The following is a 24,840-nucleotide window of genomic DNA, read 5'->3' as shown; positions in this document are numbered from 1 at the left end:
GGACTGGCCTCATTGGCTGGGGGCAGGCACCTGTGGATGATGGGCCACGTGGCCTGGAGGTGCCCCCACGCCCCAGCAGTGTGCATGGGGGCACGTGGCTCAGGCCAGTACCTCCTCGGGTTCCGGCTGTGGTGCGGGGACCCCGACGGGCTGGCCTGTGGAGGCCAAGTTGTCCGTGGTCTCATCACTAGGCCTAGCTGCCACCTGCATCTCAGCCAGTGCTCCTCACCGGTGGGCGATATATATATACATATATATTTTTTTTTTTGGCTGTGTTGGGTCTTTGTTGCTGTGCGCGGGCTTTCTCTAGTTGCAGCGAGCAAGGGCTACTCTTCGTTGTGGTGCGCGGGCTACTGTTCGTTGTGGTGCGCGGGCTTCTCATTGCGGTGGCTTCTCTTGTTGCTCAGCATGGGCTCTAGGCACGCGGGCTTCAGTAGTTGTGGCTCGTGGGCTCAGCAGTTGTGGCTCACGGGCTCCAGAGCACAGGCTCAGTAGTTGTGGTGCACGGGCTTAGTTGCTCCGTGGCATGTGGGATCTTCCCGGACCAGGGCTCAAACCCGTGTCCCCTGCATTGGCAGGCGGATTCTTAACCACTGCGCCACCAGGGAAGTCCCATGTCTTGAGATTTTTAATCCTTCTGCTTTCATCCACTTTTCAGAGGCTTCTTCTAGTTGCTTTATCTGTTTCAGTCCAATTCAGCTGTAGGTGCTGGGAGAGGTAGGATGCAGGGTGGAATGGGAGAGAGAAAAGTGTGCTTACTCCATTTTGTCCAGAACTCCAAGTCCTCAATTTGTTTTAAAATAGGGTATATGATTCTTTTTGTCAATCAGTACTTAATGGCATAGTTATTTGTTACTTCCTCTTTGCAGAAATCCCAGAATGAGGACATAACTAGCACGGCTGACAGTGTGTGTACAGATGGCAGTAAAGTGACTGTACCATTTTTGTGTAAATATGAAGAACCAGAGTTTACTACCAAATCTATTAGTTCACCACCTGTTTCTTCTGAAACTGCCGATAAACCTGTGGATTTATCTACTAGAAAGCAAAATGATGCAGATTCTACAAGTCAAGGTACAATTTGATATATGTTTATAAAAACCTTCTAGGCATGCATTACTACATAAGGTACACCTGTGATTTTGAGAAGATAGACTTTTAAATGCAGATCCAGAAACTCCCTTTCTTAAAACAAAATTTGTGATGTATAAAGGGGCATGAAATATTTCGCTTTTATGAGCTTATTTTTTACAGTTGAGAATACAAAAAATCTTTAGATATTTCCTGAAATCCTGCCTTTGAATGAATGTTTTAGATTATATTAGATTGTGTAAAGCAGAAACTGTATAGCTCTCTATCTGACTTAGTATAGCTCTACATCTCATTTTTAAAAAATGATTTTGGGTATGATTTTGGTATATTGTTCATTGAGAACAGTACCTGAAAACTTAATAACAATGAAGAAGCTCAGAACTTGGATGTCTTTTATAAGTTTTCTTCAGAGAGATAACCAGATTATAAATGTTCCACACCCCATCCCACCCCATCCCTCTCAGTAGTAGAGCAGGTCCTACCCCCATTCTCTTTGGGTCCTGAGTAAAGCTTTGATATTCAACATGTATTAAGTGAAATATTAAATTGCTCTTTTCCTTTTGCCAGTGGAAAGCAAAACAGTTTCATTTGGATTTGGAAGTAGCACAGGGCTGTCATTTGCAGACTTGGCTTCCAGTAATTCTGGGGATTTTGCTTTTGGGTCCAAAGGTAAGATCAGGAGGAGCGGTTTTAATGATTGTATTACAGAAATATGCACACCTGGAGGAGCAAGCCCTTTGTTACTGACCTGGCCATTTGTTTCCCCAGCCCTACCCTCCAGCTGTCTAGTGTTGTAATAAAGGAAGGGCTTCTGTTTTATTGTTATTTCTGCTACTATTAATATAACCATAAGAATTTTCTCTTAATTCATTGTAACTCATGGTGCTAGTCTTCCCCATCCTGAAATGCAGAACCGTCACTCCAGTTTTGGAATAACCTTGGGATTGGCAGATTGTTCTTTTAGTTACACTTTTGATTTACTAATATTTCAAGATTTGTGCATCAGTAATTTTTAAGGAGATTTTGCAGTTTTTTATTTTTGCAGTATCCTTGATTGTACTTTTTAATATAAGGGTTGTGATCATTTATAACTGGTGAGCTTTCCTATCTTTTCCAGTGATTTTTTCTATTTTTGGTCCATTTGGGTATCATTTGTAGAAAATAATCCTTTTCCTTGACTGTTTCAAAAGCTTGAAACAATTAGCATATTTTCTCATTCTTAAGATAGCTTTCATGTATCTGATTATAGCACCACCTAAATTGAACAAGATGCTTGATTTGTCGAATAAATTTTATTGAAGATACATACTTACATGATTAATCTAATTCAGAATAGTGTTCTTCCCTCTCACATATTTTTACTTGTTTCACTAACACTGGGTTTAGCCAATCAGCAAAAACAAAACAAAAAAAACAGTTCCTGTCATTATGGAAACACATATAAAACTTTTAGAAATTACCTTCAGATGCTACGTTATGTTGGAATTCATAGCTTCACTGATGTCAGGTTGCTTTATTTTTAATTTATTAATAAGTAGCCTGAAGTCACAGGGTTATAGGTCAACAGATACAACAGTATAGTGGGTATAATTATCCACAAATAAAAAGCCAAATAAAAATTGATGTGTTAGGTTGCTTGATACTTGGTATACCTTTTTCAAAGTACTCCATCAGTACTGTACAATAAAGTGTGAGGTAGGCAAGACTCAAATGCCATGTGGGAGGCTCGCCCTGAGTATTATTTGCTGATGTTCACTCCTTTTTCCGTGAGATTATTTACCAAGCTCTTTTTTAAACTACATTTCTTGTTTTGTTCTTGGATCTGACAGGAATTTGTGCTTTGTCTTTTCAAAGAAGTAGCTTTTGGTTTTATCAGTTCTTTTGTTTATGTTTTTTATTTATCTTCAGATTTGGTCATTACTTTCCTTTAAATTATCATTAGTTTTCTTGCGTGTTGAATGCCTGCTTTATTTAATTTAGGTTGTGCTAATAAGCACAGAATAGCATTTTGAAACTAAATTCCCCTGGAATCAATTTCATAGCTTTTCATGGGGAATTTTCACACTACTGTAAGTTTTTTTAATATTTTAGAATTTCATCTTGCCTTCTTTGATTAAGAGCTTGTGGGATTTAATTTTTTTTTTTTTTTTTAAGGTAATCAATTTCACCAGAATGGTTTTTTGTTTTTTAAACTTATTTCTGGCATTGTGTGGACCTTTTTGATCTTAAACTTTTTGTTTTGGTTGGTTTTAAGCTACCAGGAGTCTTTTTTTTTTTTAATCCTTTCCTCCTCTTCTGTTATGTTCATTTTATTTTTGTTTCACGTTTTCTTTTGTTCCTTTTTTTTCCTGTCTTCTCCTGAAAGTCCTCTTCACAGGCAGGTCTGTCGGTCACTCCCTGTCTTTTGTGTAATATTTCATATGGAAACTAAGAGAACACAAGGAACACCTGTTTATCTGCTGCTCCCCTTTGTCCGTGATTTGACACATTTTATCGTATTTCCTTGAGATTCGGTAATGTTTTCATTAAACCCGGACACAGAGTAGAATCTTCCTAGGTACTATTATCTAGAACACAGTTGTTGTTAACTTGGTATTATTGACGTGCACATCTTTATACTCTTACTGTGTAAGTTCTTCTGTCCCTTTAGAACAGTGGTTTTCAACTCTTGGCTTCATATTAGAATTTCTTGGGAGCTTTTTAAAGAAAAAAGAAACACCTCATAGTTATGTTGGGCTCTCTGGGTGTGCGGCCCAGGCATTGGTATTTTACAGAAGCTGTTGGTGTTATTTTAATATGCACCCAGTGTTAAGAACCATTGCTTCAGAGGAATTTTGAGACTTTCTGCCATACCTCTCAGGGTATTGGGGTAATTTAAAAATTTTTTCTGCTTGGGAGTTCCTGAGCCAGTTATTTTTGAGCCCTACGCCTGTGTATCATGTAGATCTGTGGTTACTGTTCCCACACAACCTGAGATTGTGCTCTTCTTGTTTCAGAGCATTCTTTTGCTGTATCTTCTTAAGAATTTTTTTTTTCTTGTTTTTTTCTCCTCATTAAACCTGGCTTAGAAGTTACTGCTTTAGACACTCATTTTGTTCTTTCTTCAGGGTGCTGAGTTTTTAACTGATCCGTGACATTTTTGCCTTCTCCTGAGTTTTTGCATCAGATGTAGGATTAGAGAGCAGTGATTTGTCAGCAAGAGATGAAGAGTTGAGAGGTTTCTTTCCTCTAAGATAGTGGGGAATGTATTAGCAGGCTAGGTCCTTAATTTGAGATGTGGGTGAAGAAGCTTTTAGTTTTCACCTTCTCCCTGTGAGGGAGAGGAAAAGTCTTTGTTCCTCTGTGTGGGAGTGGGGAGCCTTTTCACCCCTTAACCAAGTTAAGCCTAGTATTGCTTGAGGACAGTGGGGGTCAGCTTCTCCCAAGGCTGCCAGTGCCACCTGGCCAAGAAGTTTAAGCTCCAGCTCTAGTTACCTTAGGAGGAAGTTGAGGTAGAGAAGTTATAAACATGTGTTTAGTCTGCTTCGGCTAATATGGAAGTAGCAGATTTGGCTTCTTTGAGAAGAGTTTTAGGTTCAAAAGTTATATTTTTCATGTGATAGAATGTTTTATGAAATGAACTACCTTTGGAGCTGAGCTGGGTTTTCAGAGTTTCAAAGTATGTACTTTTAATTAAGAACCTGCTTCATTACTGAAAGTTCTTGTGTAGTTTAGTATCATGAAGACCTAAGGCTTAGACGATCCTAGACCCTATCTGTATATCCAGGCATAAACGTTACTAAAAGTCCTGTGTACTCACCACATGAGTTTAACATGCCAGAAGAGTACAAGTTTAAACATTTTTATTAGAAGTATGTTACATCATTGGAAATTAGATTCATTCATAAAGTAATCTAACTGGGATTAAAAGCTTATTAAAATAGATACCACTGTTTAAGTATCCTAATTTATTCATCAGATAAAAATTTCCAGTGGGCAAACACTGGAGCAGCTGTGTTCGGAGCACAGTCAACCAGTAAAGTTGGCGAAGATGAAGATGGTAGTGATGAAGAGGTAGTTCATAATGAAGATATCCATTTTGAACCAATAGTGTCATTACCAGAGGTAAATATTGAAGAATGAAAACCTTACTAATAACTTCACATTTTAAGTTTAAAACTTGACATGGGCTTGATTTGTAGGGCTGGCCTTATTTGCATTTCTTTCAGAACATTGACCATTTCAAATGGAAGCTCTTTATTAGAAGTTCAGCCTTTAAGTTCAAATAGTCTTTTTAAAAAAATTTATATACAAATGTTATTTGGTAAATTCTATATGAAATCCTTGGGAAGAACTTGATTTTTCATGTTTGTTTTCAGTAACATAATTCTAGGGGCAAAAAAAAATCCCCAACCAACATCTCATCTCATATTTGCCACAGTCCTTTCAATAAAAAGTAAATTGTACTTTTTCTGGACAAGAATGTTGTTTTAGGCAAATTACTCTTATCAGTTTCAACCTCAATCAGCAGATAATATTTAAGAACAAGCATTTTTTTGAAACCTCTCCTGTAAAAGAATGTATTTAGTTTCCAAAATGAGGAAGAATGTTACGTAAGAGGAAAATGTGTAATGACAAATTTTTCCTGCCTCATCCAAATCAGATGTATTTGTAACCCTAGGATGTTAACAGGTTTCAAATTCTGTTCATGCCAGTGTCTTAAGGAATTTGGATCTTGGAATTTGTTATGGAATATTTTATAAGCAGCAGCTTATAGATAATTTCATCTCTTGTCACAGGTAGAAGTAAAATCTGGAGAAGAAGATGAAGAAATTTTATTTAAAGAGAGAGCCAAACTTTACAGGTGGGATCGAGAGGCCAGTCAGTGGAAGGAGCGTGGGGTTGGAGACATGAAGATCCTCTGGCACACGATGAAGAATTACTACCGGGTCCTCATGAGAAGAGACCAGGTGCTCAAAGTGTGTGCAAACCATGTCATCACCAGAACAATGGAACTGAAACCCTTGAATGTTTCCAACAATGCTTTAGTTTGGACTGCCTCAGATTATGCTGGTGAGCTCTACACGCAAATGCTTCTTTCCGGTTTGGGGATTTTTCTAAAATTGATAACAAATACATAAAACAATTTATAATATAACAGTTATTATAACACAAAGGTCACTGTGTTGTTTGTTGTTCAATAGATGGAGAAGCCAAAGTGGAACAGCTTGCAGTGAGATTTAAAACTAAAGAAATGGCTGATTGTTTTAAGAAAAAATTTGAAGAATGTCAACAGAATTTATTGAAACTCCAGGAAGAACAGGTATCACCCAGAGCAAAGGAGACAAATCCTGTGGTGTTTTTTGATGTTTGCGCAGATGATGAGCCTCTGGGACGTATAACCATGGAATTATTTTCAAACATTGTTCCTCAAACTGCTGAGAACTTCAGAGCACTGTGCACTGGAGAGAAGGGCTTTGGTTTCAAGAACTCCATTTTTCACAGAGTGATTCCAGATTTTGTTTGCCAAGTAAGTCTTAACTCTACATCACAATGGGTGTCTAGAAATGTGCAGCACACCAACTTGGGAAACTTGGGTGTTTCTCCGTGCTTATAATTTTCTTTAGACTTCTTTAGCATTTCCACACCCCCAGCTTCTGTCCCCACAAGAACTTTCAGCCTAAAACGGTTCATATTTTTAATGCCTTGAACCTGCTAGAAATCAAGGGTGGGAAAAAGATCGTTTCATTTTTTGTCTTCTTTCACAACTGGGTATTTCTGAGTTTTCAGACTACATTCTCAAAGAAGCTGGGTGTTTAGGACCTACCCTTTAGTGGTTAGTTCTGTATGTATTTTAACATTTTATTTGAGATTCCTGTTAATTGAAATCTTTTTTCAGGGGGGAGATATCACCAAACACGATGGAACAGGAGGACGGTCCATTTATGGAGATAAATTTGAAGATGAAAATTTTGATGTGAAACATACCAGTCCTGGCTTACTATCCATGGCCAATCGAGGCAAGGATACCAATAATTCTCAGTTTTTCATAACACTGAAAAAAGCAGAGCATTTGGACTTTAAGCATGTAGTATTTGGGTTTGTTAAAGATGGCATGGATACTGTGAAAAAGATTGAATCATTTGGTTCTCCTAAAGGGTCTGTTAGTCGAAGAATTATTATCACAGAATGTGGACAGATATAAAATCATTGTTTTTCATAGTAGATTTTACCTGTATAAACAGTTGAATTGAAGCCTAGCTGTTATGACAACATGGTAATTATGTTCAGCTTTTGAAAATGGACATTTCCAATGTATAAATGTAAAATTGCAGCTTATAGCTGTTGTCACTTTTTAATGTGTTATAATTGACCTTGCATGGTGTGAAATAAAAGTTTAAACACTGGTGTATTTCAGGTGTACTTGTGTTTATGTACTCCTGACATATTTGTATTAAAATGGAGTAATACTAATCTTGTTAAAAGCAATAGACCTTCTCAAACTATTGAAGGAATATGATATATGCAATTTAACTTTAGTTTCTTCTCAGATATTAGACTTCCTGCATGGATATACTTACTGTTTGGATAAAGGGACCATGACTTGGATAGTTTTTATTTCAGATTTGGAATATATTTGGTAATTTTCACTATTGGTGTGCTCATTTATGAATAAAGATTCACTTGTGAGTGGGTAGAGCCAGAGGGTAGAGACTTAACCAAAGTGCTCTTCTATCAATTCTTGCACCTCCTGTATAGCTAACAGAGTACCTTCTTTCCTTAAAATGTTATGTAGCTTCCTGTGCTCTTCCCAAGGTATTAAATTAATTTTTACATTTTAAGTAAGTTGAGTATTTAGACTTTTTAAAAAACCTGTCATCTGTTTCTACTACCTCAAACTGCATTTGGTTCTGATAGAACTTGAATTTTTCCTTGCAGTTATTGTGATAAAGTATGAGTATTTTAAAAAGGTCTATACCATGTTCTTTGGTTAAAGATTTGGTTTATACTAGATTGTTGCAGTACCTTTTTCTGGTGAATTTTGTAGCAAAAATAAAGTGACAATTGTTAACAGCCATGACACTTAAAATATTCATTACTTGTGCATCTAGTTGTTTTTTCATTCTGGAACCAAAGTAAGGAGATAATTAAAGATCTGTAAACTCAAACTGCCACCTAATTTCCAGAGCTCCCAAGGAGAGGACTGTTTTCCAGTTGGGTATACACTGAAAACTTACTTGGAAATGGCTAGTGTCAGAAGTTCGACAGAAAAAGAGGGACGTTCTCATCAGCCTACTCGTGTGGCACCACAGAGCACCCCGGGAGAGCACATTTTGCGTATTCCAACCACTGCCGGCGGTGCCTTCCGCCCCCCGGGGTTCTTTCCAGCGGAGCCGCCTCATTTTGGGTAGTGAGGCAGTGGGGCTGTCGCGCCGTTTGGGGTTTGGAAACAGGCTGTCCTGGGACAGCACCTGCTGACCGCCCGTAGTGCGGGGGTCTCGGGGGGTCCGTGTGCCGGGCGCGGTGGACGGCCCTGACCCTCCGAGTGTGGGTGTGTGGATGCGGGTGTGGGTGGGTGTGTGGGTGTGTGGGTGTGTTTGTGTGTGGATGCGGGTTGGGTGGTTGGATGCGGGTCCCCGCGCGCGGCTGCCCGGCGGGGACACGGGTGCCTGTCACGTTTCGGGGCGCCTCCCGAGGGATTCCAGGCTGCGGGAGGCACTCGGAGGCGCCCTAAAGCATCCCAACTGTGGACTCACAAGCTTGGTAACGAATGCTTTGGCCGAAACCGACTTCTCCAGGATTAGTGTCTCACAGCTGCTTCGATGGGTTCGAGCGCTTATGAGACGGACCCGCGCGGACTGCGCCTCGGCGTGACCCTTGGGAAGGAAAGGAAAACAGGAGAGCCCCGCGCGCGCCCTCACGGCCCGCGAGCACGGACCTGCGCCAGCGGCCGGGCCCAGCCACGTCCGCGCCGGAAGAACGCCGGGGGCGGGGCGTGCGCGCGTCGTGACGCACGTCCGAGGCGCCCGCCCAACCGCAGATCAGAGCACTTTTGCCGGGGAGACGTAGGCGGCCGCGGCGCGCCGTGCGTCACGGCGCAAATCCGCTGCGTCCGCCCCGCCCGGCCGCGCGCCGTTACCAGGGAGACGACGGCGGCCGCGGCCATGGAGCTGAGGGTGGTGAAGCCGCCCGGGCAGGACCTGATGGTGGAGCGCCTCAAAAGCCGCTACGGCGTGGGGGGCGGCTGCCCCTCCGAGGTGAGGTCCCGCCCTGCCTGTCGGCCCATGCCAAGTCCGCGGGTCGCCGGATCTGCGGGTCGGAGCGTGGGCGCGAGGCAGGGCCCCTGGCGGCGGCGGCGGCGGCGGCGGCGTGCGTGCGCTTGCGGGGAGGGTGCTCTCGGCGGGCACCGGGAGCGGGAAGGGCCGGGCGCGTCAGCGCGCAGATGCGTGGCAGGCGTTCCCGGCTGTGACTTGCATGCAGGTCGGAACCGCCTCGGTCCCGCCCCAGAGCGGCGAGTCCGAGCCGGTTTCACGCCTAAAGGTGCGGGCGCGCGGCCTGGTGCATCCGCGGTGGCCGCCTCTGTGCGCAGACCCGGCGCGCGTGTCGGGGCAGCAGGGAGGGGACCGGGATGAGGCCGGTTGTGCCGGGCGGGGGCGCCGGGCGGCCCGGCCCGCCCCGGTCACCGCTCCGTCGTTCTCTTTCAGCCCGGGCGCCGGCGGCCGGACGTGGCGGAGCGGCGGCGGCGGCCTCCCCGCACCCCAGGTACGGCGGCGGGCCGGGTGTCCGCGCGGCTGGGGAGGCGCTCGCTCTTTTTTTCACCGCAGCAGATGTAGTTTATTGCGCAGCGTTTAATACTTGAAGTGCATAAAGGGGAGAAATAAAGTGTTGAACGTTTGGGCACTGGCGGGATGTCGTGACGAGGTGGAAGGAGGGCGGATTCTGAACGTTCGGGGAGTTCGCCTACCGCCTGCGGTCCTTAGGTTCCGACCCATAGAATAGGGTTAGAGGCACCTGCTCTGCTTGCTTCCCCGCGTCGTTGCCGGCGTCACGTGCGGGGGGGCGGGGATGAACGTCAGTGCTGTTTGAAGAGCAGACTTGATGCCTGTTTTCTGGAAGTCTGCATTAGGGAGACATACAGACAGGAAATCGCTACGTAGCTTTGTTCTCCTTCGTTTCGGGGTCGAGAATGAGGTCGTTGATATCTGACCTTAGTGAGCAGCCTCTGCCGTCTTCTTTCCTGTTCACAGAGGACTTCGGTTTCTACTCACGTGGAGATGAAGCTGGTCCGTCGCTGAGATGTCACTCTGATGAGAGGAGGCGCGGCCCCGCATCCCCCCGTGGTGCCCTCAAGCGCGGGACCGTCAGTTGGCAAGGTACCCCGAGTCCTGCTCGGGCCTCCCCTGGGCATCTCGGGAAACTAAGGAGGGTCAGGGGCTGCCTGTGTGTTTGCTTTTCTCTGAGAGGAGCCTGCTGAGTGGTTGGAGAAACTGGGTGAGTGTTACGGAGAATTTGATAAAAGCACAAACCTAGCGTCGTGTTTGCTGGCATAATGCAAAGTTACATTGTGTGATAGATGGCTCTTCATCCAGGACCCAAATGAAGACCTTGCTCCCCTCCCCCCTTTTTTTTTAATAGTGATATTCTAATTCTAATTTTAAAGTATTTGTTTATTTATTTATTTATGGCTGTGTTGGGTCTTCGTTTCTGTGCGAGGGCTTTCTCTAGTTGCGGCAAGCAGGGGCCACTCTTCATCGCGGTGCGCGGGCCTCTCACCATCGCGGCCTCTCTTGCTGCGGAGCACAGGCTCCAGACGCGCAGGCTCAGTAGTTGTGGCTCACGGGCCCAGCTGCTCCCCGGCATGTGGAATCTTCCCAGACCAGGGCCCGAACCTGTGTCCCCTGCATTGGCAGGCAGATTCGCAACCACTGCGCCACCAGGGAAGCACCCCCCCTTTTTTTTAATTAACTAAGGAATTAGGGTAAAAACGAGTACAAGTTTGTTAGGCGGCGGTATTAACTTAGTCTGTGTCGTGTGTCTCCTGGTGTGGTGAGCACTGTGTCCCAGGTAGCAGAGAGACGGAAGAAGTCAGCCCAGGGGGTTGGTATCAATGCCTATAGCATACATATGATGTGGTGCTGGGCTGTGAGGGGTCAGCAGTTTTGTAGAAGAGATTTTACTCTGGGTAAAACCACTGTAAAAACAATGGAGGCTGAAGTGAAATAAAGTTCTAAGTTGAATACTATTAGTGCCAAAAATATGTGGCAGAAGGAAGTGCTTAGGTATCAAGAGGGAGCAGACATTTTGAAATAACGTTAAACCATAAAGATGTGTACGTATACAAAATGAAACGGGGTAATTGTGGAGAGAAAAACAGAAAATTGTGCCTAAGGTATCTGTTGTTAATGTGATTGATATTTTGGAGCTTGAATTGCTTCATTCTCTGATTAAACGAATTAATCCATGTAAAGGACTTAGAACAGTGTTCAGTACGTAGAGAAGCACTCAGGTGCACCGCTATTTATCATCATTACTGTTACTGCAGTTTCCTTTGGTGCTCACAAAGTCACTTAGTTGATCTGGAGTCAAGATTTGGACATGGGGTTGATCGAATATAGAGGAAGGAAAGAGAAAATTGCTGGAAGTTAATTATGAATTCATGGAAATTATTTTCATATATTTAACTGATAGTTTTATTTTTAAGGTAAGCGGTCTGGGTGTAATTTCAAGTTACAAGTTGAAGCTTGTGGACTGTGAAAGTTTCTAACATTGGACAGTTTTTCCACAGTCCCTAGTTGTGATCTAGTGTGGAGTCGTAGAGCTGCCCAGCACAGGCCGCAGGTGTCTGTTGAGTTCTTGAGATGGGGCTGGTCTGAATTGAGATGTGCTGTGAGTATAAAATACACAGCTGATTTTAAAGATGGCTAAAAGAATGTAAAAGGTCTTATTTTAAAATACTGATTGTATGTTAAAATAACAGTCTTTTAGATATACTCGGTTAAATATAGTATATTGTTAAAATTTCATGTCTTTTTATGTTTTCAGTATGGCTGTTAGAATTTTGTTTTTTCTTCTTGCGGCACCGAGAGGCTTGCGGGATCTTAGTTCCCCGAAGGGGGATTGAACCCCGGGCGGTCGACAGTGAGAGCACAGAGTCTTAACCACTGGACTGCCAGGGAGTTCCCAGAAATTTTAAGTTATCTTTTGTGACTTGCAGTATATTCCTTTTGAACAGCACTGGTCTGGAAATGTCAACGTTCAGGTGATCTTTTTGGAGAGAACACCTGGGATTCTAGTTCTGCTTCACCTTTTGCTGGTTATGTCACCTGTCAGTTAATTGAACTTTAGGGTTCCGTTTTGTCACCTTAAACACTGGTTCTCTTAGTTACAATTAGACAGAGCAGTGCCTGTCAGAGCTGCCTCACAGCAGTATCCGGGGTCAGAAGGAGGAGTGTGGAGCGTCGGCAGGGTGTGCAGTTTGCAGTTGAGCCTGTTTGAATGTGTAGAAGGAACTTTGTAGTGAGTTTTCAGCATCAGTGACTGGTACTTTATAATTTTTCCTTTTGCTTTTTAAAACATGTTTACTTGTTACATTTTTCTCAGTTGTTACGCTGTTAATATTTGAAAAGCAGTCTCACCTGCTTTAAATGCTGTAGAAATCTTCCAGAATGCTGTGATAGAATTTCTTTTAAAGCCTAGATGATGAACTGGATTCTTTTCAAGATTTAAAACAACGGGAAACAGAAGAAGAGTTCATTGGGAATGATCATAGAGTTAGTACCTCCGAAATAAACAAGCAGTCTTTTAAAGAGATAAACAAAGGTAAGAGAAATACTCATTTTAGAACAGTCATTTAAACAGTACCTCTGTCCAGTAGGGCGCCTAAAGCTTACCCCATAGTAATAACGCTGGTTCTCAGGGGTCTGTATTTCTGTGTCCTGGAGCTTTGTAAGCCATGAGCTGGCTACTGTGCTTGTCATGAAGCTAAAGGAGAAGAAAAAATAAACTTCATGATTTTCCAGTAGAATTTCTACACTCTCAAAGTTTATCAAAAGTGCTTAATAATCAACTGAATATTTTTATAATTTCTTCAGTTCTTTTTCACGTCAGTATTTGTTAGGAAGTGAGTAAAATTATGGTAGTCGGTGCCTCTTCCTTAAACATGTTAGGAGAATAGTCCAGATCACTTGCGGTCTGGCTTCCTTTGGCCCTGAGCAGTGGTTGCTCTCTGTGTACCTGGCTGCCTGTCCTAGCTTTGCCAGGATTTCAGGAACAGAGGCAGCCGGGCTGGTGCCCTCCCCTCTTGGCTGCAGGACCCGGCTGCCCCCGCGAGCCTGTGCATCTCCCAACACACAGGACACTCGCGGCTCCGTCCTCTTCGCCATTCATCTCAGCGTGCGGGGAGCACGAAGAATACTTCTGCCGGCTTGTGTTTCCTGCTGTGCGGTGGGTTTTCCCACGGATGACCATTGAACAAATGCTGAGTGTGTGTAAAGGCTGACAGAACTAAGGAGTCTTCAGGCCGGTGCTGGGTGGACGGGAGCCTGGAGAGGGGGTCTCCCCTTGAAGGGCGTCTGCTGAGTGAGGGAAGGGAGACATTTTCCTTTTTAAACATCCCTCCTTTTTGTCTCGGCTCCGCAGTCTGTCCCGGACGGGGAGTGCTGTGGGAGGGCCCTTCTTAGAGCCGGGGCTGCTGCCCCGGCCGGAGGCCAACGCAAGGGAAAACCACTGTGCTCGGTGTTCGCAGAGCCTGACTTCTGGTAGCTCAGTGCTGGCGAGGAGCGAAGCGGGAGGGCCTCGCTCTCCACTGCCGCCGGGGGGTTGGTTAGCTTTGGGCCCCGGGCAGTGGGCTCTGCACGCGTACCCTGCCAGCCTGCACTGTTGCTGCCAATCGTGTGCTCTAGGGGAGCGCTCCCCGTGGGCGCCGGGGGCCAGGGGCGAGGCCGCCCCGCTCGGGTGTCCGCGCGCGAAAAACACAGCACAGGTGACGCAGTGGAGGGTGGTGCACCTGCCGCCGTCGTTAATGCAGGAACGTGTTATTTAACGGGGGAGGTTATAGAGGTTACGGCATTATATGATTATTTAACTACAGACGCTACATAAAGTTTAAAGACAGGCAAAACAAATAATTTTTTAAACATAAGTAGTAAAAATTAAAAAGAAGGGAAACAATGATGAACACTGTATTTGGGTTAGTGGTTAATTTGGTGTAAGGGAGAGAAGGGAACGTGCTCCGGGGTTTCTGAGGTAACTTTGCATTTCTTGGTCTAGGCAGTTAATCCGTAAGTGCTTTCGCGCACTCATTTTTGAAGTAATCTCAGATTTACGGAGAAGTTGCAAAAAGACCACAAAGAATTACTGTGTGGCTTTCATCCAAACTTTCTAAATGTTAACTGTTTGCTGTATCATTCTTCCTCTCTGCATATAGTCCTTGAAACTTTTTAACAATACTATGAGGATATTTAAAACTATAAATTCAGTTTCTAATTTAAGTTTAATTTTCTTAGCAGTTGCCGGGCCAACTAATTCGGCCTCAGATTCAAGGAACTGGACTGACTGTTGCAGTGACGCCAGTGACTCTCCTTCGAAACGTGTCAGCTCCCCAGCGTCCAGAGCCTCAAACAGGCAGGGTGTGCTTCCGCGTCAGGTCAGCCAGATCTACGATGAGTTACTCCAGATATACCGGAAACTGCAGGTGAGCCCGCAGGCTGAACCGAGGGTCCGGAAACGTTGATGTTGTCAGCGCCGAACGTTGAGGAAACACGAACACAGGTGTTTCGTTTTAATTGTGTTAGTTAAGTGTTTATTTCCATTCCATCCGTACTGAAGAAATAAAAGAGAATTTGCTGGTAAAGTATGCTTTTTGAAGTAAGTGTTCTAGATTCATTGTTTTAAATACCTGTATGTAAAAAGTTCTCCTGTCAGCTCTCACCAGAATTCAGTTCCGAACAGTGGCCTTTATCTTCTTTGTCTCTAAAGGATGCAGTTCATGTCTTTCTCAAGCATCCACTAAGTGGGAGTACAGAAGGAAGCAGAAGTATATGTAATAACAATTTCTGTTTGAAATTCTTCTAGTTGGAAATACGTTATATTTTTATACACATGAAATAAACGTTTTTTAAAAGCCAGTATCAGTATTTTGTCTAAATAATTCTAAATAAAAAATAAGATTATAATTACTGTAGCATTTCAGAAGATTATTTTGGCCTAAAATCGCTGGGGGAAAGCTCAGGGAGAGACTTAATGTGGTAACTTGACAGAGAGGCAGGAGTTCAAGAGGAGAGGAGCAGGGAGGACATTCTTGGTACAAGGAGTTGGAGGTGAGACACTTTGGAAGGAGGGCTTTATCAGGTTGTGAGGTCACCAGCCTGTCGGGAGAGAAGATGCTGACAGCTCAGGCCAAGGAGTGCCAGGGTGAAGCCAGCGTGTTAAGAAGATGCCTTCGACCGTACTTTACAGGGTAAAAAAGAGTAAGGGTTCTAAGGACATAGCTATCGTGTATAGCAAACACAATAAAGATATAAATATTTAATTTAAAAAATGAAGTACAGTGGGTTAATCTTGTTTAATTAATCTGTAGTTTAATCTGATTTAAAAAACTACTTTGTGGTCTTTTATCGTGTTGTCATTAAACATACATTTTTGGTATGTTGTGTGATATCATTCATTCAACAAATATTTGAACACCTCTTAATATGCTTTTTGATGCTAAGTGCTGAGTATATAGAAGTAAATAGAGTATATGGTCCTTGCCATGCATAGCTTATTAGAAGTGATGCATAAGTACCCATGTAGTTACAGTTGTACAAATTTTAGTGAATGATATAGTTATAATATGAACACCTGATTGGAGTGGACTGAGAGACCAGGCAAGGTATTTCTAAGAAAATAACATTGAAGTCAGACGCTGAAGGTTGGGTAGCGTTTAGCCCAGTGAAAGAGGTCCGTTGTAGACAGACGTTCTGGTATGAGAAGCCCCTGAGGCCTGGTAACACTCATTCAAGGGAAATGTAGCAGGGGACTCTGCAGAGTTCCTTAAAGAAATGGATTGGAGGGGACGGGTGTGGAAGTTGATAGCCCAGATAGGGTATTCTACTGCAGTGGTCCCGGTGAGCGATACTGGCCACTCGGACTGGGCTGGCGGCAGAGAAACAGAAGTGAGTAGATTGGAGATTTATTTTGGACTTGGGGTGAAGTGTTGGATATGGTGCAGAGAGAATAAGGTGTTGAGGATGAGTCCCGCGTTTCTGGTTTGTACCACTTGGAGGAAGAATGGATTTAGGGAGAAAGATCGAGATTTTCATCTGGAATGGATCAGGTTCGAGAGTGAAATGGAGACACAGGTCTCACGCGGTCAGTAGGTGAGGCCTGGAGCAGGTGCAGTGTGAAGAGGTAGGAGCAGTGCCCTGGGCTAGGGTGAGGGCCCTGGGGGTGGAGGGGAGCCAGGGGCTCTAAGCATCGTGAAGAGGTGGGATCAGAAGGTCTTGGAGATTGTTTCAATTTGGGAGATGTGCGATAGGCTTGTAGTTCAGGGGGAAATGCAGGTCACTTCTTTGGGTATTGGAAATGGGCTGCTTTTTGCTGAGATAGGGGACAAAACTAGAGAAGGAGAGGATTAATTAATTCCATTTTTTAAAAAATTCTAACTTTTTGTGCAGGAAATAATTTCTTCGTTTTCTTTATTTTACAAGGTAACACTGTATTTTTGTTTTTTTAATTTGTTTTCTTAAATTTTAATGTTGTATTTTTTGGCTGCACCACGTGGCATGCAGGATCCTATTACCCCCGACCAGGGATCGAACCCGTGCCCCCTGCAGTGGAAGCACAGAGTCTTAACCACTGGACCGCCAGGGAATTCCCTGTATTTTAGTTTTTAAAAAAATACGACATGTAGAAAAACATCAGCAGTGTGCCTGTTGCCAGTATTTTAGTATGTTAACATTTTATTAATATTTCTATTTGATATTTTTAAAGAAGTAAAGCGTTTCAGTTACAGATGAAGCATCCGTCTCCCATCCCATTTCCTCTCTTCCCAGGATAAAGACCTCCCCTAAAGCTAGTGTGGATCATTTCTGTTATGTTTTAACTAAACCCTTTATGTATTCGTATGTATGCGTTGTTTTCGAGTGTTTTAAAATTTTATGTAATGACACGTTGTGGATATGTTTTCACAACTTCCCTTGCGTCATTATTATTACATTTTTGAGATTTACATACGTGGAAAATGTAGACCTAGTTTGTTCGTTTTAATTGCCGTTTTGTATTCCAGCCTGTAAGTAAACCACCAGGACTTGATTTCTGTGTAGATGCGCAGCAGGATAGAGTGCGCCCCGCAGGCAGCTCCGTTTGCTCCCCGACGCGTGAGGAAAGGCAGCACGGGCGCCACGTGGTCCTCCGGGGGGGGCGGGTAGTGCCCGTTCGCTTACGTTCCATTAACGTGATTCTCTCTGAGTTCAGACACTAATGATAAAACCATATTTTTAAGCCAACCAGGATAGTAACCTACAGTGCAAACCTAAAGACCTTGAGAGTACACGAGGTAACAAGACTGTGTCCAGGAGTTCAGTTTCAATTCTCCAGAATTCTGTGGTTCTTTGTTAATCAGACAACATAAGCACCATATCAGAATTTCTTGGCTTTCATCATCTGCTAAGGTGAAAAGGTTCCAGCACGTTTCTGCCAGTGGTTGACTGATGATGGGGAATCTTCCAGTGATTGTAGTAGAACCCATCCCTCTGAGGGCCTCATCCATCTGCCTCAGGAACCGCTGGGACTGAGGCCTTGCTGGGTGTTCAGAGGGGAGGCTGGTCCTGTGCAGAAAGCTTCCGCGTCCAGAACTGGTGGTCAGAGGAGAGCCTGACCGTGAGCCATCCCAGGAAAGGGAGGAGGGAGGTGTACCTTCACAGGGCCCGCCGGGCACTGCAGGAAGCAGCAGGTCAGGGTCTGATGAGAGCCCGCTTCTGGGTTCATAGACAGCATCTTCTTGCTATGTCGTCACATGGTGGAAGGGCCTCTTTAATTTTTTTTAAAGTGTGCAATTCATTTATTTTCAGTATACTCAAAGAGTTACACTGGCCATCACCCCAGCCAATTTTAGAATATTTTCATTATCCAGTAATGAAACTCCCTTACCCATTGCATGTCTCTCCTCATGTCTCCCCATACTCGCCTCAGCCTTAGGTAACCACTAATCTACTTTCTGTCTCGATGGATTTGCCTGTTTTGGATTTTTCATATAAATATGTAGTATGTATGTTTCGTATAAGCACGAGGTAGCTGGCTTCTTTCACTTAGCATGGTATTTTCAAGGTTTATCCATGTGGCAGCGTGTATCAGTACTTTGTTCCTTTTTATTGTTGAATAGTATTCCATTATAAGGATGTTCCACATTTTCTTTATCCATTCATCAACTAGTGGACATTCGGGTTGTTTCCACTTTTTTGGCTATTACGACTAACGCGGCTGTGAACACTCGTGTTTAAGGTTTGTGTGGACATGTGCTTTCACCTCTCCTGGGTGTGTACCTGGGTGTGGAGTTGCTGGGTCGTACGGCAGCCGTGTGTGTTTCTCTTTTTGAGGACCCGTCAAACTGTTTCCCAAAACGGCTGCACCATTTTACGCCCCACCAGTGCTGCGCAAGGGTTCCAGTTTCTCGCTGTCTTTGTGATTCTAGCCATCCTAGTGGATGTGAAGTGCTGTCTCGGGGTTTTGATTTGCATTCCCCTGATGGCGAATTGATTTCAATTTTGGACATGAGTATTTTGTGCTACCTGAAAGCACACAGGTGGAGATGTTAATAGGCAGCTTGGACTTGAGTCTGGAGCTTGGGGGAAAGAGCTGAGCACCGCAGTTTGGAAACAGTGAGTTGCGTACGCAGTGCTTTTAGCCCCTGGGTGGATGGAACCAAGCAGAGGAAGTATGGAGAAAGAAAGCAGCCTAATCCCCAATCTTGAGGAGCGCAGTAATTGAAGGGCAGGGGAGGGAGTAGAGCCCGCGGAGGGGAAAGGGGACCCGGAGGAGGTGGTGTCAGGGAGGCGAGGAAGGAGGGGACCAGAGTGTGCGATGCGTGAAACCAGGGCTGCAGCGGGACCTGCGGGTTCAGTGATTGGGCAGCTGGTTCAGTAGGGGACGTGGGTTGAGGCCAGATGAAAGTATCAGTACGTCGAGGAGTGACTGGGGTGTCAAGAGGGCTCAGCAAACGTAGACAACATTTTAAAGAAGTTTGTGAGCCGGGGAGGCCAGTGGGCGGGGTCCAGGGAGATTTCATTTCCGATGCGACGGCAGTGTTGGAAATAGTAGAGCACTGCGTGGCAGCAGTCTCCCCAGGAGGCAGAGGCAGTGGGAGGCCGGCCTCCCTGTGTAAGGTTGCCTCCCCGCGCTGTCTTCTGTGCCCCCGTGAAGGCAGAGACCAGGCTGCCTGCACAGAGGCTGGAGGAGGTGATGGATTCAGGGTGGAGGGTGGAGAAGGTTTGCATAGGCGCCGTGGGGAATGGGGGGAGGTGGGGGAGGATTTCTGGGCCGCACAGGAGCGCCTCTTCAGGTGTGAGGCTTTCTTCTCCAGGGGAGCTCAGCTGGTGGCGTCGGGGCAGGGAAGGTGGCTGGAGGTCAGCCCCAGCGATGGGAAGGGGAGGGGTGGAGGGCATCCCGGCGGGCGCGGGGAGCTCCGCGGTGCTCACCTCGCTCGCACCCCAAATTCTCTCGAGTCCTCACGGTGGAATCTCACTGGTGGATCCTGCAAAGTACAGGGTCACCTGCACGCCGGTCTGGCTGTTGCTGCGTCTGCGCTCACTCGGTTCCCCTGTGTCCGAAACGCCGTTCAATTGAGCTGCCATCTCAGTGAATGAGACTCTCACTTGTACCGCTGGTGCGTGTGCTTCCGAAAAACACTAAACTCTGCCCTTTCCATACAGTGTGAAACTGCAGCACAACAGGAATTTGCTGAAGAGCTTCAAAAGCGAGAACGTTTTCTGGCTGAGAGAGAAGAGCTGCTTTTCAGACATGAAAGTGCCTTGAATAAAATTAAAGGTGTCAGAGAAGAGGTTCTTACAAGGTTCCAGATCTTGAAGGAGGTAAGCGCATGGCACTGACTTTAGCGCGCAGGGCCCTCCTCCTCTGGTTTGGGCTCCCTGCTCGTTCGCATTTGCACGTTTGCTCAGCCTCTCCGCCCTCACATTTTCTCCTGGACCAGTTGAAGGTGGGTTGCAAAAATCAAGACCCAGCACCCTAAGTCCTTCTTCCGTGCTATGGATCGCCTCAGAATGAGGGTGTTCTCCGCACCACTATTGAACAGGAAATGCGTGCTAATTGTGTAATTTAACCTAAAATACATACACAGTCCACGCTCGCTTTCCCAGTGGGTCCCCAAATTGTCTTTTATTGCTTTTTGTTTTGTTCTCTGATCAAGGAACTAGACAAAATGCAGGCAAATCTCATTGGTTTCTCTGGATCTAGAGCAATCCACGTCACCATTTTTGCATTTTGTGAGGCTTTTCTTTGAAGACTTTTGGCCTGTAGTCTTAAAAGAGTGTGTCTTATTCTGTATTTGCCTGATTGTTTCCTAACATTTATATTCAGATTAAATATTTTTATCGAGACTGTCAGGTAGTTGGTATGGTATTGTTCTTTGTTTCATATCAAGAGATGGGTTACTATACGTGTAACTTATATAGAGGAGAATTTACTATTTGTTTTGAAAGCGCGTGCAGTCTCGTGATGGGCGCCGTGATCAAGAAGAAGAGTATCCCGGCCTCCAGAGTTCCCACGTGCTCCTCATAGTTGCCCGTCTCCCCCGCCTCCCCGCACCCCCCAGCAAGCACCCTCCCCCCCTCTCCCACTTTGCTGTCACCCCGCAGGTTTCTGAGGCTGTTCCTCTCTTCAGTCCTTTTCTTGTGCGTCCTTCAGATTTGATCACGGGATCACGGTTTCTTCTTTCATTTCCATGTTGCAATTGAGCTCGTCTAGAGAATTTTTTTATTTCTGGCATTTTAAAGTTCTAAATTTTCCAATTATTTTCAGTTTTTCTTACGAGAATTTCTGTCTTTCCATTTGCATTCATTGGCATTTGGAATTCAGTTAAAAATTCCACTCTAGATCACCTAAGGGTTGGCATTTTTCTTGAAACCTAATCACATTTTTCTGGTTCTTCGTATGTGCAGTGAGTTTGGGATTGTCTTCGGGACCTTTTGGATGTTATTAATTTTGTATAGATTCTGGATCCTTTCATAACACTCTGAAGAATGTTGGTTGTGTGTATTCATTTCTTAAGCAGTGAGCCCAGTGGGTCGAGGCTGAGTGTTTTCTGACCGTGTGGGCTGTGCCCCCGTCGCTCGGTTTCCAAAGCCTGTGCTGTTGCTCTGGAGCCTGTCACGCGGGCACCGCTGGGGGCTCTCAGCCTCTGCTGTGATGCTCTGGGTCTTTAAGGTGCCTACGCGCAGTGGGGCTGTTTTTAAACTGAACTCCTGTCTCTGCCCCTTTGCTCTGCTGCTTTCGCCGGCTCAGGGCTGATCCAGATTTGAGCACGTTCCTTGGCTCGTGGGGTCCCCTCTTCCTGGTTTCGCAGCCCTGAAAAGCAGTTTCTCTCCGATTAGCAGTGTCTGGGGCCTGCCCTGGGGCAAGACTGCAAGGGAAAACGAAACCCAGGAAACTTCAGCCCCTTGATGGTTTCTTCTCCAGGTTTTCCCTCCTTTCTACTAGTCTCTGGTTTTGTTTCCCTTTGACATTCCTTAGGTAGTAGCTTTTTGTGTTTTGTGTACGGTTTTTAGTTTTAATTAGTTGTAATCGGTAAGAGAGCCCTCTGGAAATGGAACCCATGTCATACATTTTTAATCTCTTCTGGAGGTGGAAGATTTGTACAGTGAGAATATTAATTTAATTTTTAAAATACGTATAGTATTTGTGACCATATCCTAAGTTATTTCAGGTGTCATTTAATGTAATAATAAAGTTGCATAAAGCTAGTTTTTTTCACAAGCTTGGATTTTTTTTTTTTCTAAACATCTTTATTGGAGTATAATTGCTTTACAGTGGTGTGTTAGTTTCTGCTATATAACAAAGTGAATCAGTTATACATATACCTATGTTCCCATATCTCTTCCCTCTTGCATCTCCCTCCCTCCCACCCTCCCTCTCCCACCCCTCTAGGTGGTCACAAAGCACCGAGCTGATCTCCCTGTGCTATGCGGTTGCTTCCCACTAGCTATCTATTTTACGTTTGGTAGTGTATATGTGTCCATGCCACTCTCTCACTTCGTTCCAGCTTACCCTTCCCCCATCACAAGCTTGGATTTTTAAACAGGGCAAAGAATGAATGCTTGGATTCTCAGCGCTCTCCATCCCAGTTTTAGCCTTGATTTTTTTCTCTTTGGATTTGTGTGTTTGCTACTTGTAGTAAGTATAAAGCTAACTGCTTTATTTTAATGGAACCTAGATGATTACTTGAAGGAAGGAAATTAACTCAGTTTCTTGATTTCCTGTGGAAACTTGCTTGTTTTAATACATTACGCATAAATTTGAGAGTAAAAGGTGAAAGAAACTATATAAGTATTCACAATTTAAATCTAAAAGCGCTCTCATTTAAATGGAATTAGAGGGGAAATTGATTTTAATCATTTATAAAACTGGTTAAGGAAAGTCGAATAGTTTGGGGCTCAGGAAATTTTAGTATTTAAGTTTTCTGAGATGTACAATTTTAGCTAATTTATGAGAACAAGAAATTAGTTTGTTCTGTCTATGGCATATCTCTTCTACTCCACAAGGGTAATTTAAACCTTAAATTTTAATTCAAAAAGCTATGAATAATTAACTAGTCTCTTGAAAAGGATCAGAAATCCTTCATTGTTTTATCATTCCATGATGTCAAATAGAAATTATTTCAGTGTGTTTCTGTTGTGGATTTTTCTGAGCAGAAGCAGAAAGTAGCCTAATTGCTAATTAATTTGTGTCCTATGTTTTAATAGGTATTTAACATATGTTTTTAATGCTTTGTTATTAGTTTGGTTGATTATACAGTTTTTATAAATCATTTGCAGTATTAGTCGTTATGCTTAAATACACTGATTAAAGTCCGTGTGATTCAAGGAGTTTTAATTTTTAATTAATTTATGTTCAGTGGCATTAGTGACATAGAATCTGTATTTTTTTCCCTCCTAGCAACATGATGCAGAAGTGGAGCACTTAACTGAAGTTCTTAAGGAAAGAAATAAAGAAAGCAGGAGGCTAAGGTCCTCTTTTGATGCATTGAAAGAATTGAATGATAGCTTAAAAAAACAGGTAAGACCTATTGTATCTATATTAGATTATAAGACATTCTTAGAACTATATAGATTAACAAATTGTTAAGTCAAAATCTTAGAACATATTCTGGCTAGAGAAAACCTTGATTATCTTTATTTGTTACCTTTATTATAAAATACTTCCAAATGTAAATAAAGTATTCTTAAGCTCTTGGTTTCTCATCATCTGTTCTGACAACCAGCTGAGATGTTTGACAACTTGAAATTTTTTAAACTATTAATAGCAATGACTAGATTAAAAACAAGCAAAAGAAAACCTGCTAACCTGGGTACTTTAGGCGCTGATTTGTAGCTTTGTGCTGTTCTTGCACCTGCTGTTACACACCATTCTTTATGTTTGGAGTGTCTGTGATGTGTTGATCCTGTGCTGGGGAGCGTGAGCTCATGCCCACCGTGTCACATTGCACTGCCCTTATGTATTCAGTGCTGTGGTTTAGCTCAGTGCTTAATAATACTCAAGTTGCACAAAATTCTTATGAGTTGTATTTTTTTTTTTCCACTTCCCTTTGCCAGTTTTTGCCTGAAAGATGTGAAACTGAAGGGCTCTGTGGAAGAGGGACAGGAGAGTGATCGTGTGTGTTCGTGGGGAGGGAAGCGTAGATGAGCAGAAGCGGGTAAAGCTCGTCACTTCAGTGGTTAAGGCCTTGGGCTGGGGAGCTTCTTGGATTCCCACATGTTGGTGAGCTCGTACTCTGGGATAGAACTGGGCTCCTGGAATCCCTTGGCTAGCTGTGTGTTCTTCACTACTTGTTACAACCTTTCCCCTTGGCAGTGATAACTAGGTCCCCCATTTCTCACTTGATGTGACGCTCTGGCTTCTCTGAATCAGGTCTAACCTCCTGCAATTAGAGTGTCACCTTGACTCACTGTTGTCTGGAAGCCTCCTTATCCTGGAGAGACTGCTTTTTCCCATCACAGTCTCAGGCGAGCACTCTTTTTTGAGAAGGGTTTCTTTAACTGCTAGTATAGGTGCATTGTTGCCCATATGTGTCTCTTAGGTGGATATAATCCTTGATAATCTTGCGTGTGTTTATGAGTGTGTGGTGACGGGAAGTGTGCATTATTATGAGTTTGAACCTATTGATAGGAGTGGAGAAAGGTTGGAAAATTCACAAGAGAGGCATGTGGGACATAATGAAGAAGTTTAACACGGGAGTTCCAAAAGTAGTTAATAAGGCAAAAATATAATATGTGAAGAGGTGATATCCAAAGCTGGTGAAAGATGCCAACCTGTAGATTCTAAGAAATTCTGTTAACCCTAAGTAGGGTAAATACTGAGGAAAACCATATAAGCACGCTATTTTAAGACACAAAGACTTTAGATAAAGATAAAATCAGAGAAAAATAAGACACCTTACCTTCAAAGAAGGAGCAGTAAGACTAATGGCTAACTTTTAAGGAGGAAATATCATGTACTTTATTTACATAAACAGAAAAAGAGAAATGCTCCCTTTCTTGTTGTATGAGGCCAGCATAACCT

At 43.9% G+C, this 24,840-nt stretch overlaps 2 protein-coding genes across 9 annotated transcripts in view; both read left to right on the top strand.

The window, feature by feature from the left end:
* The window catches only part of RGPD4 (RANBP2 like and GRIP domain containing 4), a 55,230-nt gene extending 47,085 nt beyond the window's left edge, over positions 1-8,145 (top strand). For 2 of the 3 annotated variants that reach the window (XM_059943062.1, XM_059943061.1), the window contains 6 exons: positions 870-1,074; positions 1,660-1,761; positions 5,051-5,196; positions 5,871-6,144; positions 6,276-6,601; positions 6,971-8,145. In XM_059943062.1, coding sequence (XP_059799045.1) covers positions 870-1,074; positions 1,660-1,761; positions 5,051-5,196; positions 5,871-6,144; positions 6,276-6,601; positions 6,971-7,276 — 1,359 coding nt within the window. In that variant the 3' untranslated portion in view covers positions 7,277-8,145. The remainder of the gene's footprint in view (positions 1-869; positions 1,075-1,659; positions 1,762-5,050; positions 5,197-5,870; positions 6,145-6,275; positions 6,602-6,970) is intronic. The other variant, XM_059943063.1, reaches the window with a different exon arrangement.
* A 1,027-nt stretch (positions 8,146-9,172) lies between these two features.
* CCDC138 (coiled-coil domain containing 138) overlaps positions 9,173-24,840 on the top strand; it is a 60,345-nt gene continuing 44,677 nt past the window's right edge. For 3 of the 6 annotated variants that reach the window (XM_059942438.1, XM_059942437.1, XM_059942434.1), the window contains exons 1-7: positions 9,174-9,329; positions 9,777-9,834; positions 10,320-10,445; positions 12,769-12,891; positions 14,577-14,764; positions 19,980-20,138; positions 23,218-23,337. In XM_059942438.1, the coding sequence (XP_059798421.1) occupies positions 9,237-9,329; positions 9,777-9,834; positions 10,320-10,445; positions 12,769-12,891; positions 14,577-14,764; positions 19,980-20,138; positions 23,218-23,337 (867 nt within the window). In that variant the 5' untranslated portion in view covers positions 9,174-9,236. Of the gene's footprint in view, positions 9,330-9,527; positions 9,613-9,776; positions 9,835-10,319; positions 10,446-12,768; positions 12,892-14,576; positions 14,765-19,979; positions 20,139-23,217; positions 23,338-23,991; positions 24,040-24,840 lie in introns of those variants that run through there. The other 3 variants (XM_059942435.1, XM_059942436.1, XM_059942439.1) reach the window with 3 other exon arrangements.

Source organism: Balaenoptera ricei, chromosome 13, assembly GCF_028023285.1.
Source record: "Balaenoptera ricei isolate mBalRic1 chromosome 13, mBalRic1.hap2, whole genome shotgun sequence".
NCBI lineage: Eukaryota > Metazoa > Chordata > Mammalia > Artiodactyla > Balaenopteridae > Balaenoptera > Balaenoptera ricei.
This window is presented reverse-complemented; position numbering and strand designations above follow the sequence as displayed.